Source organism: Pelobates fuscus, chromosome 5 (assembly GCF_036172605.1).
Source record: "Pelobates fuscus isolate aPelFus1 chromosome 5, aPelFus1.pri, whole genome shotgun sequence".
NCBI lineage: Eukaryota > Metazoa > Chordata > Amphibia > Anura > Pelobatidae > Pelobates > Pelobates fuscus.
This window is the reverse complement of record NC_086321.1, coordinates 355,693,598-355,711,750: the sequence shown is the minus strand read 5'-3', so window position 1 is coordinate 355,711,750 and position 18,153 is coordinate 355,693,598. Positions and strand designations below refer to the sequence as shown.

The following is an 18,153-nucleotide window of genomic DNA, read 5'->3' as shown; positions in this document are numbered from 1 at the left end:
TTCACCAGTTTAGCAGATGGCTCCCAAATTTGGGTTCCTTATGTGTGATTGCCCTATGTATGGATACTATAGATATGTCTATGTTTACTAAACAGCTGAATGATCAAAGACCTTTTCCTTTCCCAATGCACCTTCCCTCTCTCATCCATGCCACATATAATTTTTGGATATATACAATTTTTCCGTGCCACAATGAATAAAACGAATACTTTTCAGAACACTTAAACATCCCCCACAAAGCCATACACACACACATGGTCATCCAGACATATGTGCACAGGCACACTCATACAAACAGTCATAGCGACACACAGAAACACTCATACAAACAGTCATACAGACATAGAGACACAGGCACACTCATAGAAACAGTCATACCGACACACAGAAACACTCATACAAACAGTCATACAGACATAGAGACACAGGCACACTCATAGAAACAGTCATACCGACACACAGAAACAGTCATACAGACATAGAGACACAGGCACACTCATAGAAACAGTCATACCGACACACAGAAACACTCATACAAACAGTCATAGAGACACAGGCACACTCATATAAACAGTCATACCGACACACAGAAACACTCATACAGACATAGAGACACAGGCACACTCATAGAAACAGTCATACCGACACACAGAAACACTCATACAAACAGTCATACAGACATAGAGACACAGGCACACTCATAGAAACAGTCATACCGACACACAGAAACACTCATACAAACAGTCATACAGACATAGAGACACAGGCACACTCATAGAAACAGTCATACCGACACACAGAAACAGTCATACAGACATAGAGACACAGGCACACTCATAGAAACAGTCATACCGACACACAGAAACACTCATACAAACAGTCATAGAGACACAGGCACACTCATATAAACAGTCATACCGACACACAGAAACACTCATACAGACATAGAGACACAGGCACACTCATAGAAACAGTCATACCGACACACAGAAACACTCATACAAACAGTCATACAGACATAGAGACACAGCGATCCAGTCATACTTTCTTATAAACACATACAAATAGCCATACAGCTGGGCATACAGGCAGTCATACACAATCATACAGACATAATATACACACTCATACAGACACAGAAGACAAATTAAAATGTGCTATGCATTGGCTGTGCGCGTATATTAATGAGGCCGAACCATCTGGTGGTATGAGGGAGCAACGAGTAGCAGCTAGCGTTAGTTCTACACACAGCTCCCTCGCGGCCTGCTCTGTAGTGATATCATGCATTGCTACAATCTGAACCATCCAGAGCTGTGAATAGATTTCTGTGCCGCTCGGATCTCTGGTGTGACAGGGGTAGATAGCGGGTCTGATGCCCTGTATTTCAAGAGATAAGGTGTAGAGCTGATGTATTGCAGGGGTCAGTCCTGGTGTGGACCACAAGCCATAGGTTGCGCTAAATATTCAGCAGAGGATCACATTAATCACAACAATATTACATGTTTAATCTTAACGTGGTATGGTGAGCCAAATAGGTGAGTTGGAGAATTTAACCAGTTTGACAATTATAGGTTAACATATTTAATTCCCATGCCAATGTCTAGGTTAGGGTATAAACTTCTTAAAACGTATCTTAAATAAAACCTCATGATCACAACCTGGTATTAAGGAAGCATCACAATCAGAAGAATAAATAAACTAATTCACTATTCAACCAAGGACTTATGTTTCCAAGTCCAACATTGGTATTAAACCAGATACTCAGCAGTCAGGAGGGTATCCTATACTTGATATAAACCCAGTACTGTCTAAATATATAGTAATAATATACTGGTTAAAAAAAGTAGCGAGATGTCAAAGTATTTGCTTTCCAAATTCAAAAATAAAACAAGTGATATTCTTCATTAGTACCACTAGAGGGCAGGCAATACATTTAGTAGTGCTGCGGGGACTAACAAATTATAATCAGGGGCAGGCTCAGACAGTGCTTGTTTATATTTAATGATAGGTAGCCTCCTGCCTGCAGGTCATCGGGACAGGTTCAAACAGTCCTATGTTTTAATTCAATGCAGGTTGAATTCTTGTTTGCAGATTATCAGGACAGGCTCAGACAGTGTTGGGTATCTACATAATATTAGGTAACCTGTTTCGAGTTAATCGGGACAGGCATAGGCACTGCTGGGTTGCTCTATGATGTAGGTGTTGCATTTAGTTGCTGAGCTTCAAAGTGTCAGGAAAGGCTCAGACAGTGCTAGGGTTTAATATACTATTAGATCACAACTGAATGTGAATTATGAAGTGACAGACATATCTAAAACCATCTTCTTCCAGATGATCTGCCTAGACCACTGGCATAACAATGGAGGTGGGGAAGGTTCAAACCCCATGCAGCAATGATATCTTATCCCAACGCTGCTCCATGATGTTATATCCCTAAGCCAGCCCTGAGTCCATAGTGGACTGAAGCATAGAGGATGGACCAAAAATATAAGATGACCGAAGTGGTGAAGGAATTAACCATCCACTGTAAGATAAATGTAGTAGGGAAGAACTGACTCTCACCAGCAAGTCTCCCTCCTACCTCCCCTTCTTAAAAACCATAGCCCTATGAGAAATACTTACTTTTCTTATCTTATAGCATGATCCCCTACCACCAGATAATGAATGCTATTTTACATGTTTATCGAAGAGAGAAGATAACGCATTTTTCCCCTGGTGTGATCTTACGAGTAATTCTTTGTTTTTTTCCGCACAAAGGTTTTGCATTAGTTATAGGTCATAAAACATACATTGATTCTGGAATAGAGAATACTGTAATAATTATTTGATGTGGAATGTGAAACTCATGCCATCATTTAATCCGGGCCGTACCAAAGATTGTAGCATCACGTGTAACTATGAGCTTCACGTCACTCTTGTGCAACACTTTGCAATGAGACCCTAGAAAGTAATAAAAGAACTCGATAATACTCAAATGTAATACCATTATGGGAGTAAATTTGACCCACACTTACAGGTATTGTTGGACATTTTCAGACAAGACATATATGTATACAATTAAATAATGCTGATAACCTGTGATCTTTATAATTCTTTAGGTTTTTGACTGTAAAAATAATTCACGCATATATAACAAGTCAAATCCATATGGTAAGTGAATGAACTTGGATGTTGGCACAGATAGTCTTAGAGGTTCCGTGATAAGGTTACCATACCTTATCTGCATAGGAATGGACAACACAACTTGTAGTGTTCACTTGTCATAAGACATATGAAGACAGATTTTTGGTGGTTCGACTTCTGCATCACCTCCGACACTCTAAGTCTCTTTTAGATATTACAAAAAACACCCTTTATTAATGGAAAGAGACTGTCTGCCAGAAGGGAGGAATGTTTTACTTCCACGACATTGAACTGCACCTTGGATTTTTCTTGCAGTTTGGTCATCAAAAAAAGGCGAAGCCTGAGAGAACACATCACTATATTTGTATTCCATATATTAGTATTATATGTCTTGCAGATGCTGCTCCTTCATGTTCTTTTACGTAGTGGTAGAATGCGGAATCTCAGTAATGGAATGCTTCAAGTATCTCTCTGTAGGTGGTATGAAACATCCCAATCTGAAGGCCATCTTTTTTCTATCACACAAGACGTTTATTTGCTCCAAGAGTTTCCACTGAAAAATAAGTGAGGTAGAAATGAAAACGATATTTCAAACTCCTGTTGCCATTGGTCATCCTGGGCCCTGAATGAAGTACTGACTCTCCAGAGGAAGCCAGGCGTGTGATAATGCCATAGTTGATTATGTCTTCTCTCCAAATAGTCAGACACAACCACAGTCCTTAGCAGATACCTCTTTGATAGTGTGGTAATGATTTTTAGAGTCAAGGAAGGAGATATCATCATCGTATGACAGTGGCCTGCAGCAGGGCCTCGCCCGTACCTTCTCTTTTTTGATCTTCTTTTTGCCTCGGATGCTCTGCAACGAGAAGTCGTAGTTGCGCACAGCAGCATCGCAGGTTCCACTGCAATAGCGGAATAGGACGGTCTCGTCGGATACGTATCCTAGACCCAGCTCGCTGACGCTCACCTCTAGCTCCTTCACTGTGCATGGTTGTTTGTGAACTCTGGCCCTCTTCATTCTTGCTCCATTTTTTGGATCGTCTCCAGAGTGCACTGCCTGACTGTATCTCTCCACCAGAGTTGAAACAAGCTCCCGAATCTCGCCTTGTGTGTAGCTTTCGAAGAGAGCAGTGTCTAGAATGGAAAGAAATGTCATAAATTCAGTATAGTGATTTTAGTAATTCACTACAATTCTCCTTATTGCTACATATAACACACCTTGTGGCTCTTTGCAGTATTTACATTTTCTACACTACGGTTTTAGGACAGTCATATATTTGCATATCATTATTTTGTTTTTTTAAACCAGGTAAATGACGTAAATTCATAATCCCAATGCCATTGCCTACAGCTAATCCCCAACCCTGATGTAAAGGAACACTATAGTGTCATGAATTCAAACATGTATTCCTAACACTATAGTTGTAAAACGCCATTTAGGCCCTTGGCCCCACGTGAAAAAGCTACTTAACTCATCTTTTTCCAGTGCTGCATGGGGCTCCTCGGCAAAACGTTTTGCTGCGCCAACCCACATCTTCTCAAAGAGATGCATTGAATCAATGCATCTCTATGAAGAATGCTCAACGTCTTTATGCAGAGGGTGGAGACACTGAACGTCAGTCACACTGTGCAGCATTGAACCAGGAAGCACCTCTAGTGGCCGTCTGAATGACACCCACTAGGGGTGTCCCTAGGCAGCAATGTAAACATTGCCTTTTTTTCTGAAAGGGCAGTGTTTACATTAGAAAAACTTGCAGGTCCAGGCTATATACACCAGCAAAACTGCATTACGCCATAGTTGTTCTGGTGACTATAGTGTCCCTTTAATAATAATGCCTAAAAGAAATTGTAAAACTGTCCATTTCACTACTATACTATCCCCTAATGCTTAGCACATCATTTACCCGTAATACTTCCTTCTTCTAAAAGCACACCGTGTCAATATCTCTATCAATTCAAATTAAAGTTGTCTGTACACTTCCCATGGTTTTTAACACATGCTCTTTTCATTTCTTCTATTGTAGAGTAAAAGCTTACTTGTGCAACATATTTTATCCCTGCAGCATACCCTATCGATCTCTTTAAATGATAAAGGAACAACTTAAAACTAAATAGCGTTAAATCAATAGCGGATTGGCATTTAGAGCTAAGCACAACAAAATAGCACTTAACCCCATTCATGACAAATATCCCATCAATACTGTCATTATAATTTATGGGAGAGTTACAGCATTACAGTCTCTCTGCCTCTTATTGTCAGCATGGAGCCCTAAATGAAGAGTGTAGCTGAAGTATGGACTCAAATGCCATGAAAAAGTTTGCCTAGTGCAACAAGAATAAATCTGAATATCTCACTTGCCACTTATCTCTAGTGTCCATTAACTTGGAAAACCAGAGAAAAAAACCTGGGCTTGAGGGACTCAGGTCCGAAATGATCAATCTTATGTTCATTGTTATCAAACGCTAGACTGTTGACAAGCTTGCCATGCAGTAGTTTAAAGCTTTGACTTCACCGGCTAAATCTTAACCAGAATATAGGGATTAGATTGTCTCTTAAATAAATCCTGGTTGAAGTGAGTAGAAAATAAGATACAAATTGTAAGCCAAAAAAAGTATAATTTTTCCAGTCCATTCTGATTTCCACCAACCAGTCTGTTTCATGGTGAAATAAGGTTCACCGTGGTAGCTCTATTGGGATGTTTATTGAATTATAATATGTAACTATAATATGGAACAGTTCTGCATATAGCTGGTAACTGAACTGACTTCTACCAGTGCAATGGGCATTACAGGTTTTTATCAGGTCCTTTGATGCAACAAGTACAAAATAGTATTTTATTTTTTTTTTTAATGCTTTATTTTGGTTTGCACGGTGATTAGTACATACAAGCTCTTGGTGCCCCAACAGCATTCATAGAAACATAGAAACATAGAATGTGACGGCAGATAAGAACCATTCGGCCCATCTAGTCTGCCCAGTTTTCTAAATACTTTCATTAGTCCCTGGCCTTATCTTATAGTTAGGATAGCCGTATGCATATCCCACGAATGCTTAAACTCCTTCACTGTGTTAACCTCTACCACTTCAGCTGGAAGGCTATTCCATGCATCCACTACCCTCTCAGTAAAGTAATACTTCCTGATATTATTTTTAAACCTTTGTCCCTCTAATTTAAGACTATGTCCTCTTGTTGTGGTAGTTTTTCTTCTTTTAAATATAGTCTCCTCCTTTACTGTGTTGATTCCCTTTATGTATTTAAATGTTTCTATCATATCCCCCCTGTCTCGTCTTTCCTCCATGCTATACATGTTAAGATCCTTTAACCTTTCCTGGTAAGTTTTATCCTGCAATCCATGAACCAGTTTAGTAGCCCTTCTTTGAACTCTCTAAGGTATCAATATCCTTCTGAAGATAGGGTCTCCAGTACTGTGTACAGTACTCCAAGTGAGGTCTCACCAGTGTTCTGTACAATGGCATGAGCACTTCCCTCTTTCTACTGCTAATACCTCTCCCTATACAACCAAGCATTCTGCTAGCATTTCCTGCTGCTCTATTACATTGTCTGCCTACCTTTAAGTCATCAGAAATAATCACCCCTAAATCCCTTTCCTCAGATGTTGAGGTTAGGACTCTATCAAATATTCTGTACTCTGCCCTTGGGTTTTTACGTCCAAGATGCATTATCTTGCACTTATCCACATTAAATGTCAGTTGCCACAACTCTGACCATTTTTCTAGTTTACCTAAATCCTTTTCCATTTGGCTTATCCCTCCTGGAACATCAACCCTGTTACATATCTTAGTATCATCCGCAAAAAGACACACCTTACCATCAAGACCTTCTGCAATATCACTAATAAAAATATTAAAGAGAATGGGTCCAAGTACAGATCCCTGATGTACCCCACTGGTGACAAGCCCAAGCTTCGAATATACTCCATTGACTACAACCCTCTGTTGCCTGTCACTCAGCCACTGCCTTACCCATTCAACAATATTGGAATCCAAACTCAAAGATTGTAGTTTGTTGATAAGCCTTCTATGTGCAACAGTGTCAAAAGCCTTACTGAAATCGAGGTAAGCAATGTCTACTGCACCACCCTGATCTATAATTTTAGTTACCCAATCAAAAAAATCAATAAGATTAGTTTGGCATGATCTCCCTGAAGTAAACCCATGTTGTCTCTGATCTTGAAATCCATGTGTTTTTAGATGTTCAACAATCCTATCCTTTAACATGGTTTCCATCACTTTCCCCACTACTGAAGTTAGGCTTACTGGCCTATAGTTGCCCGACTCCTCCCTATTACCTTTCTTGTGAATGGGCACAACATTCGCTAACTTCCAATCTTCTGGGACTACTCCTGTTATCAATGATTGGTTAAATAAATCTGTTAATGGTTTTGCTAGTACACCACTAAGCTCTTTTAATAGCTTTGGGTGTATTCCATCAGGTCCCATTGACTTATTTGTCTTTACTTTTGACAGTTGAAATAGAACCTCTTCCTCTGTAAACTCACGTGTAATAAATGACTCATTTATCCTTTTTCTTAACTGAGGTCCCTTTCCTTCATTTTCATCTGTAAATACAGAACAAAAATATTCATTGAGGCAGTCAGCTAGACCTTTATCCTCTTCTACATACCTTCCTTCTTTTGTTTTTAATCTAACTAATCCTTGTTTTACTTTTCTTTTCTCATTTATGTATCTAAAAAAGGTTTTGTCCCCCTTTTTTACTGACTGTGCTATTTTCTCTTCTGTGTGTGATTTGGAAGCTCTTATAACTTGCTTAGCCTCTTTCTGCCTAATCTCTTCACAACACCACTAGCCTCAGTGCCTCTCTTCACAACACCACTAGCCTCAGTGCCTCTCTTCACAACACCACTAGCCTCAGTGCCTCTCTTCACAACACCACTAGCCTCAGTGCCTCTCTGCACAACACCACTAGCCTCAGTGCCTCTCTGCACAACACCACTAGCCTCAGTGCCTCTCTGCACAACACCACTAGCCTCAGTGCCTCTCTGCACAACACCACTAGCCTCAGTGCCTCTCTGCACAACACCACTAGCCTCAGTGCCTCTCTGCACAACACCACTAGCCTCAGTGCCTCTCTGCACAACACCACTAGCCTCAGTGCCTCTCTGCACAACACCACTAGCCTCAGTGCCTCTCTGCACAACACCACTAGCCTCAGTGCCTCTCTGCACAACACCACTAGCCTCAGTGCCTCTCTGCACAACACCACTAGCCTCAGTGCCTCTCTGCACAACACCACTAGCCTCAGTGCCTCTCTCCACGACACCACTACACTCTGAAAGTGCAGAAAATGAATTATGTAGAGCAACAGACTGTGCAATATGCCTTTTATCCACAACTCCAAGTCTACCAGATCCTACAGTAATCCATCTGCCATTCCTAGTATGTCTCTGCGGCAGTGGCTTTGCAGCAGTTCCAGCCTGAGTTTGTTTACCAGATAATTTACAAATCTCAGACTTCAAAAATACAATCTCCTGCCGCAAAATAGAGAACTGTCTACAGATTAGACAACAACCAAACTTCCTCGAGCAATTTGTCAAGCATTACATTAGGAGCATTGGTATAACGAGCACATTTTATATATTTTTAACAGCTTTATAACAATAACTTTTTATCTGCTTGCGTGTAGGATACGATTCATTACTATTTAGTTGCGTCTTATAAATACTGCGCGATTAGTCTTGAGGAGGTTTACCTCACATCACATATTCTGCCCAGTTTATGTTAAGGTAAGTCACTTACTCCACGTGGCTATGTAAAGCTAATTAGTAGATGTGAGCATGTAATCTATGTCTATCGCTGAGAACGTGTATGTTAACTTGCGTGTGGGAACATGTTTTAAGTCAACAGAGAATAAAATACATTAGATGTTTGTTTACATAGTTAGAGTAACAACATAAAAGTGCCACTGGGTTGTGTTAATGTAACTATAACATAGCATATGCGATAACTGCGGTCAGGGCTGCCATCAGAAATTTTGGGGGCCCTGACAAAGCACAAGGTCTGCCCCCCCCAACCCCCCCGCCCCCTCCCTCCCGGGCCTGCCCACGCCCTACCTAGTCTGCTGACAATGATGCAGGACTGAATGTGGTGTGTATAGTGGAAGTGAATTAGAATGTGTGTAATGGATGTAGTGTTTGTGTGTATTAGATACTGTTTGTGCAGTGAATGCAGAGTGTGTGTTTGTGTAGCGGATGCAGTGTGTATAGTGAACGCAGAGTGTGTTTGAGTAGTGGATGTAGTGTGTGTACAGTGATGTAGTGTGTGTTTGTGTAGTGGATGTAGTGTTTGTATGTACTAGATGAAATGTGTTTAGTGGATGCAGTGTCTGTAGTGGATGTAGTGTGTGTATTAGACGCAGTGTCTGTGTATAGTGAATGCAGAGTGTTTCAATTTGTGGTGGATGTAGTGTGTGTACTGTGAATACAGGATGTTTGTGTAGTGGATGCTGTGTGTACAGTTAATGCAGAGTGTGTGTCAGTATAGTGAATCCAGAGTGTGTGCATAGTTTAGTGAATGCAGAGTGTGTGTTAGTGTGTAGTGAATGCAGAGTGTGTCAGTGTAATGAATGTAGTGTGTGTGTTAGTGCAGTGAATGCAGAGTGTGTGTAAATGTGTAGTGAATGCAGAGTGTGTGTTAATGTGTAGTGAATGCAGAGAGTGTGTTAGTGTGTAGTGGATGCAGAGTGTGTGTTAGTGTAGTGAATGCAGTGTGTTAATGTGTAGTGAATGCAGAGGGTGTGTTAGTGTGTAGCGGATGCAGAGCGTGTGTTAGTGTAGTGAATGCAGAGTGTTAATGTGTAGTGAATGCAGAGAGTGTTTGAGTAGTGGATGTAGTGTGTGTACAGTGATGTAGTGTGTGTTTGTGTAGTGGATGTAGTGTTTGTATGTACTAGATGAAATGTGTTTAGTGGATGCAGTGTCTGTAGTGGATGCAGTGTATGTATTAGACGCAGTGTCCGTGTATAGTGAATGCAGAGTGTTTCAATTTGTGGTGGATGTAGTGTGTGTACTGTGAATACAGGATGTTTGTGTAGTGGATGCTGTGTGTACAGTTGATGCAGAGTGTATGTTAGTGTAGTGAATGCAGAGTGTGTGTCGGTATAGTGAATCCAGATTGTGTGCATAGTTTAGTGAATGCAGAGTGTGTGTTAGTGTGTAATAAATGCAGAGTGTGTGTTAGGGTGTAGTGAATGCAGAGTGTGTCAGTGTAATGAATGTAGTGTGTGTGTAAATTTGTAGTGAATGCAGAGTGTGTTAATGTCTAGTGAATGCAGAGAGTGTGTTAGTGTAGTGAATGCAGAGAGTGTGTTAATGTGTAGTGAATGCAGAGTGTGTGTTAGTGTAGCGGATGCAGAGTTTGTGTTAGTGTAGTGAAGCAGAGTGTTAATGTGTAGTGAATGCAGAGAGTGTGTTAGTGTGTAGCGGATGCAGAGTGTGTGTTAGTGTAGTGAATGCAGAGTGTGTTAATGTGTAGCGAATGCAGAGTGTGTGTCAGTATAGTGGATGCAGTGAGTGTGTTAGTGTGCAGTGTATGCAGAGAGCATGTTGTATTAGTGAATGCAGTGTGTGTATTAGTGTATGCAGTGTGTGTTGTATTAGTGTATGCAGTGTGTGTTGTATTAGTGTATGCAGTGTTTGTGTTGTGTTAGTGTATGCAGTGTTTGTGTTGTATTAGTGTATGCAGTGTGTGTGTTAGTGTATGCAGTGTGTGTTGTGTCAGTGTATGCAGAGTGTGTGTTGTGTTAGTGTATGCAGTGTGTGTTGTGTTAGTGTATGCAGAGTGTGTTGTGTAAGGGTATGCATAGTGTGTGTTGTGTTAGTGTATGCAGTGTGTGTTGTGTTAGTGTATGCAGTGTGTGTTGTGTTAGTGTATGCAGTGTGTGTGTGTTGTATCAGTGTATGCAGTGTGTGTGTTGTGTTAGTGTATGCAGTGTGTGTTTTGTGTTAGTGTATGCAGTGTGTGTTGTTTCAGTGTATGCAGAGTGTGTGTTGTGTTAGTGTATGCAGTGTGTGTTGTGTTGGTGTATGCAGTGTGTGTTGTGTTGGTGTATGCAGAATGTGTTGTGTTAGTGTATGCAGAGTGTGTTGTGTTAGTGTATGCAAAGTGTGTTGTGTTAGTGTATGCAGAGTGTGTGTTGTGTTAGTGTATCCAGTTGTGGGTGTGTTGTGTCAGTGTATGCAGAGTGTGTGTTGTGTTAGTGTATGCAGAGTGTGTGTTGTGTTAGTGTATGCAGTGTGTGTTGTGTCAGTGTATGCAGAGTGTGTTTTGTGTTAGTGTATGCAGAGTGTGTGTTGTGTTAGTGTATGCAGTGTGTGTTGTGTTAGTGTATGCAGAGTGTGTTGTGTTAGTGTATCCAGCGTGTGTGTTGTGTTAGTGTATCCAGTGTGTGTGGGTTGTGTCAGTGTATGCAGAGTGTGTGTTGTGTCAGTGTATGCAGAGTGTGTGTTGTGTCAGTGTATGCAGAGTGTGTGTTGTGTTAGTGTATGCAGAGTGTGTGTTGTTAGTGTATGCAGTGTGTGTTGTGTTAGTGTATGCAGTGGGTGTTGTGTTGGTGTATACAGTGTGTGTGTTGTGTCAGTGTATGTAGTGTGTGTGTTTTGTTAGTGTATGTAGTGTGTGTGTGTTGTGTCAGTATATGCAGTGTGTGTTGTGTCAGTGTATGTAGTGTGTGTGTTGTGTTAGTGTATGTAGTGTGTGTGTGTGTGTGTGTGTTGTGTTAGTGTATGTAGTGTGTGTTGTGTTAGTGTATGTAGTGTGTTGTGTATGCAGTGTGTGTGTGTGTGTTGTGTCAGTGTATGCAGTGTGTGTGTGTTGAGTCAGTGGATGTAGTGTGTGTGTGTTGTATCAGTTTATGTAGTGTGTGTAAATGTGCAATCTGGGGGGGAGGGGGAGGGGGAGGAAGGGGCATTTTCACATAATTAAAAAAAAAAAATTTAATTAAATTGTTTCTCCCCCTCCCTGCTTACCTTTGTCCAGGGAGGGGGGAGATTCCATCCCTGGTGGTCCGGTGGGGGCCCCCCCGGCTCCCTGTTACCGCAGAAGGGGCCCAGGCAGCACACTGCTTCTTCTCTTCTCTCCTCTGATAACTCTCGCGAGAAGTGCGGAGCATTGCCATGGCAACCGGGTCTCGCGAGAGTTATTAGCAGAGAGGAGAAGAGGAGAAGCAGTGTGCTGCCTGGGCCCCCTCTGCGGTAACAGGGAGCCGGGGGCCCGCGGCTGCACACATAGATAGCGATATTCGCTATCTATGTGTACAGAGAGGGAAAGTGGGGCCCAGGACTGCCAGTTCAGTCTGGGCCCCCCAGGGCCGCCGGGCCTATGACAACCATCATGGTTGTCACCCCCTGATCGTGGCCCTGACTGCGGTGTCAAAATGGCAGAAATATGTCTAACTTGCGAGGGAGCAAAAAATATAAACAGGCTTTGCTGTAGAGTGGTCAGCCGCCTAATCAGCCGATGCCTGCGGGAACTGTCCTTGGCATGCTGGAGGCTAGAGTCCGTCTCGTTCATCCGACCCGTCTCTGGAGGCTGGACAGGTGTGCTGGGGATGAGGACAGGTGGTCCAGGTAAAGTCCGGGATTGCGGGTGTCTCCTCCCCTCTCGCTTTCATCAACTTTGTGCTCCCGACCCGGGATCTCCAGAAGGAAATCGGGTCCAGTGGTCTTGAGGGCCTGTTAGGACCCTGGTGCGCTGCTTGTACCCTTTTGCCTTGGTTTCGCTTGAGAACTGGTGCTTTTTTTGCCATGAGCCTGGGTTCCGGTGAGGCCTGGGGTCTTCCCTGTCGGGGTTTTGCGGTGGGTCTTCCCTGGTCGCCCTCGCTTCTTTCCTGCTACCTTCCGCCGGTGTGGCTGGCCCCTGTGGGGTACATCCCTTTTCGCTCTCGGTCCAGGAGGGCCCCCGGTTCGGGGATTCGAGGCTCGAGGTTTCCAAGCGCCTGGAGGTGGCGTTCCCAGTCCCCCTTCAGCCGGGGCTACTTGCGTTGCAGGCTTTATGTGGCTTGGTACAGCAGTCTGCTTGCGTATCAGTAGTTGGGACCAAAAGTTGTCAAAGATGACCTCGATCGGGTTTCTCTCATTCTCGCTAGTGCCCGGCCAAGTAGGCTGGAGTTTGTCTCGCTTAGCTGGAGCAGATATGTCCGCCATTTTGGAGGTCCCGAGCCCCACATTGCTTGTAAGCGTCGCTGGCTGGATCGGGGGTTGTGGGGTGGGTGGTACTCCGTCTGGTGGGGACCGGGATAACCCCCACCAGTCCATAGGGGGGGAGGAGGTTGTACTTGCTCTTGCGCAGTCATGTGCGACTGGCGGGAAAGCGGCCGCTATTCCCCGCCGCCACCCGCGGTAGGCCTCACTCCGCTGTTGCGGTTCCCGGTAATCCCGGGCATCGATTTTGGCATTGCCAGGTTCAGGTAGTGCTCCCCAGTGCAGTGGTCCGCTTTGTTGGAGGTTTGTAGCACTTCAGCACGGGTTAAGCTGTCGATTATGCGCTCGTCGGCAGGAGTTCAGGCAGAGCACGACCTGTCCGCTCGCTTGCTAGGCTCCGCCTCCGTACAAAATAGTTGTAACTTCATTTAGTACGTGGACAGTTTTGCAGAAATATTTCACTTTTAAAGACTTGCCCTTTACCCAGAGCCGTCTTAATGTATGGGCACGTTGAGCAAATGCCAGGGGCCCCCACTAGCATAGGGGTCCCATAGGCTTGCTATCTTTTCAGTATATTATTCCCGGAGATTTATTCAGAATTTTCAGACCCACTTTACATTGTTATCCTGAAGACCATTGACTTAAAGCCAATTATAAAGCAATTCTCTGCCAATAAATTTTGCAAATGTTTGTGTTGAACACTTGATTAATAATAAATAATTCGTAGTAATTTCGTACTGTGCCATATCCATCCGTATGATTTACCAACAGAGTGCCATTTTTATGTTGAATTTCTTGGTTTTCAACTTCAAGGCTTGTGTTATATTGTCCAGATGTTTGTGTGGATTAATCTCTGTTGTACAGCATGTTTTTTTAATATTTAAGAATTTATTTTGTTGGAGGTACAAGCAGAATTTTATCGATAATTTACAGTTTTATTCTTGTAAGTGGTTGTCTAGGAAGGGCCCCAGTAAGTTGCCTTGCCTGAGGTCCTATAATGATGTTAAGACGTCCACGGCTCTACCAAGTCTGCTTACCCCCAACAAATCTGTTCTTTCCAGCCCACCCGCTTCTTATACCAGATGGAAATGTGAAACCACTCTAGAAAGGTGTTATAATGTTCTTAAGTATGTCCATATAATATACATTTCTCATCATTACTTTTCACTGTAGCTTCTCCAATTTCTATATATAACTTCCCTACAGTGCATTTTATGTCTTCATATAATCCTTTCATTGACATCTCCCTGTTGTTTCATATAAAGCCCCAGTTAATCCATACAGCCTCTCTCTTCTTTATTGCTTCAAATAACTGCTTCCTAAATGGTACAGGATGCCATATCTCCATCTCCACTAACAGGACTTGGTGCCGTGTGTGTCATATTAACACCTTGATATGTAAATCCTACAAATACTTTGTGTTATTGTCATAAAAAAACGACTGGATTTATTACCCAGGAAATATGCAGATAGACTACATTCAAATTATTAGTTTTTAATTTATTATTCCCAAGCGTTAAATGAAATAAGATTGTAAAGTGGCGTCTGGGAGTTAAACCATTGTGGAATTTTCCCAGTTGTGTGAAGTGTTTAACTCTGCCGAGCGGTGGTAAGGCTGGGATATGTGAGGAAAGACTCTTGAAGGCAATGCCTTGCAGGCACTCCTGGCTGGGAAGGGGTTAAGGGTCTGTGTGTTAGTGATCTGGGTATGAATGTGATCAAAGGAACATTGCTTCCTGCAATGCAGGGGAACATTCCCAAACCTTCTAAATTAAAACCACCAGGTATAACTCGGAAAGCAGATACGTGAAGTAGATCAAGGCGGTTTTTGGTAGGGTAACGGGATTCCATGTATAGTGAGTTTGGGAGTCTCAAAGTAATTTGATGTGATAGATTTTAATCTAATTGCTCTCGTGTTCTCTTGTCAACACCTTTACCAACCACCTATTTCACACCTCACCATTTTAAATGTATCATTGGCTCCACAACCTGCTGTAGCAGATTCACAGGCCAAATGTATCAAGACCAGCAGACTGACAAGAACTTAACCAGCATCTCAAGGGCAATAAGCCACTACTACTACAGCACTACATCACCACATCAGAAATCCCTCAGACACTACACAACCACCTCATACAGCACTACATCACAACATCGAAAATCCCACAGACACTACACAACCACCTTATACAGCACTACATCACAACATCGAAAATCCCACAGACACTACACAACCACCTTATACAGCACTACATCACCACATCGGAAATCGCCACAGACACTACACAACAACCTTATACAGCACTACATCACCACATCGGAAATCCCACATACACTACACAACCACCTTATAGAGCACTACATCACCACATCGGAAATTCCACAGACACTACACAACCACCTTATACAGCACTACATCACCACATCGAAAATCCCACAGACACTACACAACCATCTTATAGAGCACTACATCACCACATCGGAAATCCCACAGACACTACACAACCACCTTATACAGCACTACATCACCACATCAGAAATCCCACAGATACTACACAACCACCTTATACAGCACTACATCACCACATCACAAATCCCACAGACACTACACAACCACCTTATACAGCACTACATCACCACATCGGAAATCGCCACAGACACTACACAACCACCTTATACAGCACTACATCACCACATCGGAAATCGCCACAGACACTACACAACAACCTGATACAGCACTACATCACCACATCGGTTTTCCCACAGACACTACACAACCACCTTATAAAGCACTACATCACCACATCGGAAATTCCATAGACACTACACAACCACCTTATACAGCACTACATCACCACATCGAAAATCCCACAGACACTACACAGCCACCTTATAGAGCACTACATCACCACATCGGAAATCCCACAGACACTACACAACCACCTTATACAGCACTACATCACCACATCAGAAATCCCACAGATACTACACAACCACCTTATACAGCACTACATCACCACATCGGAAATCCCACAGATACTACACAACCACCTTATAGAGCACTACATCACCACATCAGAAATCCCACAGATACTACACAACCACCTTATACAGCACTACATCACCACATCAGAAATCCCACAGATACTACACAACCACCTTATACAGCACTACATCACCACATCGGAAATCGCCACAGACACTACACAACCACCTTATACAGCACTACATCACCACATCGGAAATCCCACAGATACTACACAACCACCTTATACAGCACTACATCACCACATCGGAAATCGCCACAGACACTACACAACCACCTTATACAGCACTACATCACCACATCAGAAATCCCACAGATACTACACAACCACCTTATACAGCACTACATCACCACATCAGAAATCCCACAGATACTACAAAACCACCTTATACAGCACTACATCACCACATCGGAAATCCCACAGACACTACACAACCACCTTATACAGCACTACATCACCACATCGGAAATCCCACAGATACTACACAACCACCTTATACAGCACTACATCACCACATCGGAAATCGCCACAGACACTACACAACCACCTTATACAGCACTACATCACCACATCAGAAATCCCACAGATACTACACAACCACCTTATACAGCACTACATCACCACATCAGAAATCCCACAGATACTACACAACCACCTTATACAGCACTACATCACCACATCGGAAATCCCACAGACACTACACAACCACCTTATACAGCCCTACATCACCACATCAGAAATCCCACAGATACTACACAACCACCTTATACAGCACTACATCACCACTTACGCAGTACATTACAAACTGAGCTGGCCTCAAACCACAAATAAAAGTTATAAAAGGATGTTTGTTCTTTGAACAATGTAGTACACAGGCCCATCTCTACCACTTTATTTTTGTCAGTTCGTATCCTAAGTTTCTGACTGCTATCATTAAATAACTCACTCTCTTAACAGTGCACGGTTTTAGCAAAGTTTAGGCCCTGGGGAGTCAGCACAGCTAAACGGACAAGGGCACATGTATGAGTGTGGGGATGGTGCTAGTGATTGGCTATATGTGTTTAAGGGAGTGGTTATGGGTTTGTAGTGGGGCAGGGATCATCTTACCTCAGTGCCTTTTGGGATTCTGGCCAGCAAACAACTTCCCACCCACCCACCCACCCACCCTAATTTTCTGTTTTTGTTCCGTCACAGCTAGCGGGGAGCGTGTCCTTGCCAACAGGGTTGGGGAGCAGATGGAATGTCAGGAGATGGACATGGTGGGTCTCAACCTCCCCTGCTCTGTAAGGTAAACTTTTAAGTTACTGAATAGGACGTCCCCGCCGAGCAAACAGCCGGCTGGTGGTAGAGCATTCAAGATGATGGGAATTTTGGTTTGGACGAGGGGGGAGGCGAAACACCAGTGAGTAAAGTTTTGGTGCAAAGGCACCTGGTTAAGTTCGTTGGCAAGGACGGTTATTTAAGTTAGAGGCTGTAGGGCAATGAGTGTAATTTATATGTTAATTATGGTATGTATATATATATTTATGTGTTTATTTATATTTGAATTAAAGAAAAGAATAAAGTTTGGATGAGCCCTACAGATGTAAGTTTAATAAATGCTGTGGCCTGTTTCATCCAATATTCGTTGTTTGTCATTATTGGGGGGAGAATTGGGGTAGTCTCCTTACTCTTAGTCGCACCACATTCCCCGCTACGTACATACATTTGGTAACAGTGTGAGGTGCCAAACTGGGGCTGGTAGAACAGAACAGATATAAGCATTCACTGAACATGTATACATCACAATGTTGCTGTTGCATTG

At 42.8% G+C, this 18,153-nt stretch overlaps 1 protein-coding gene across 1 annotated transcript in view; it reads right to left on the bottom strand.

The window, feature by feature from the left end:
- Positions 1–848: 848 nt before the first annotated feature.
- NRTN (neurturin) overlaps positions 849–18,153 on the bottom strand; it is a 131,841-nt gene continuing 114,536 nt past the window's right edge. Inside the window, exon 3 of the mRNA XM_063455976.1 lies at positions 849–4,257. Coding sequence (XP_063312046.1) covers positions 3,824–4,257 — 434 coding nt within the window. The 3' untranslated portion in view covers positions 849–3,823. The remainder of the gene's footprint in view (positions 4,258–18,153) is intronic.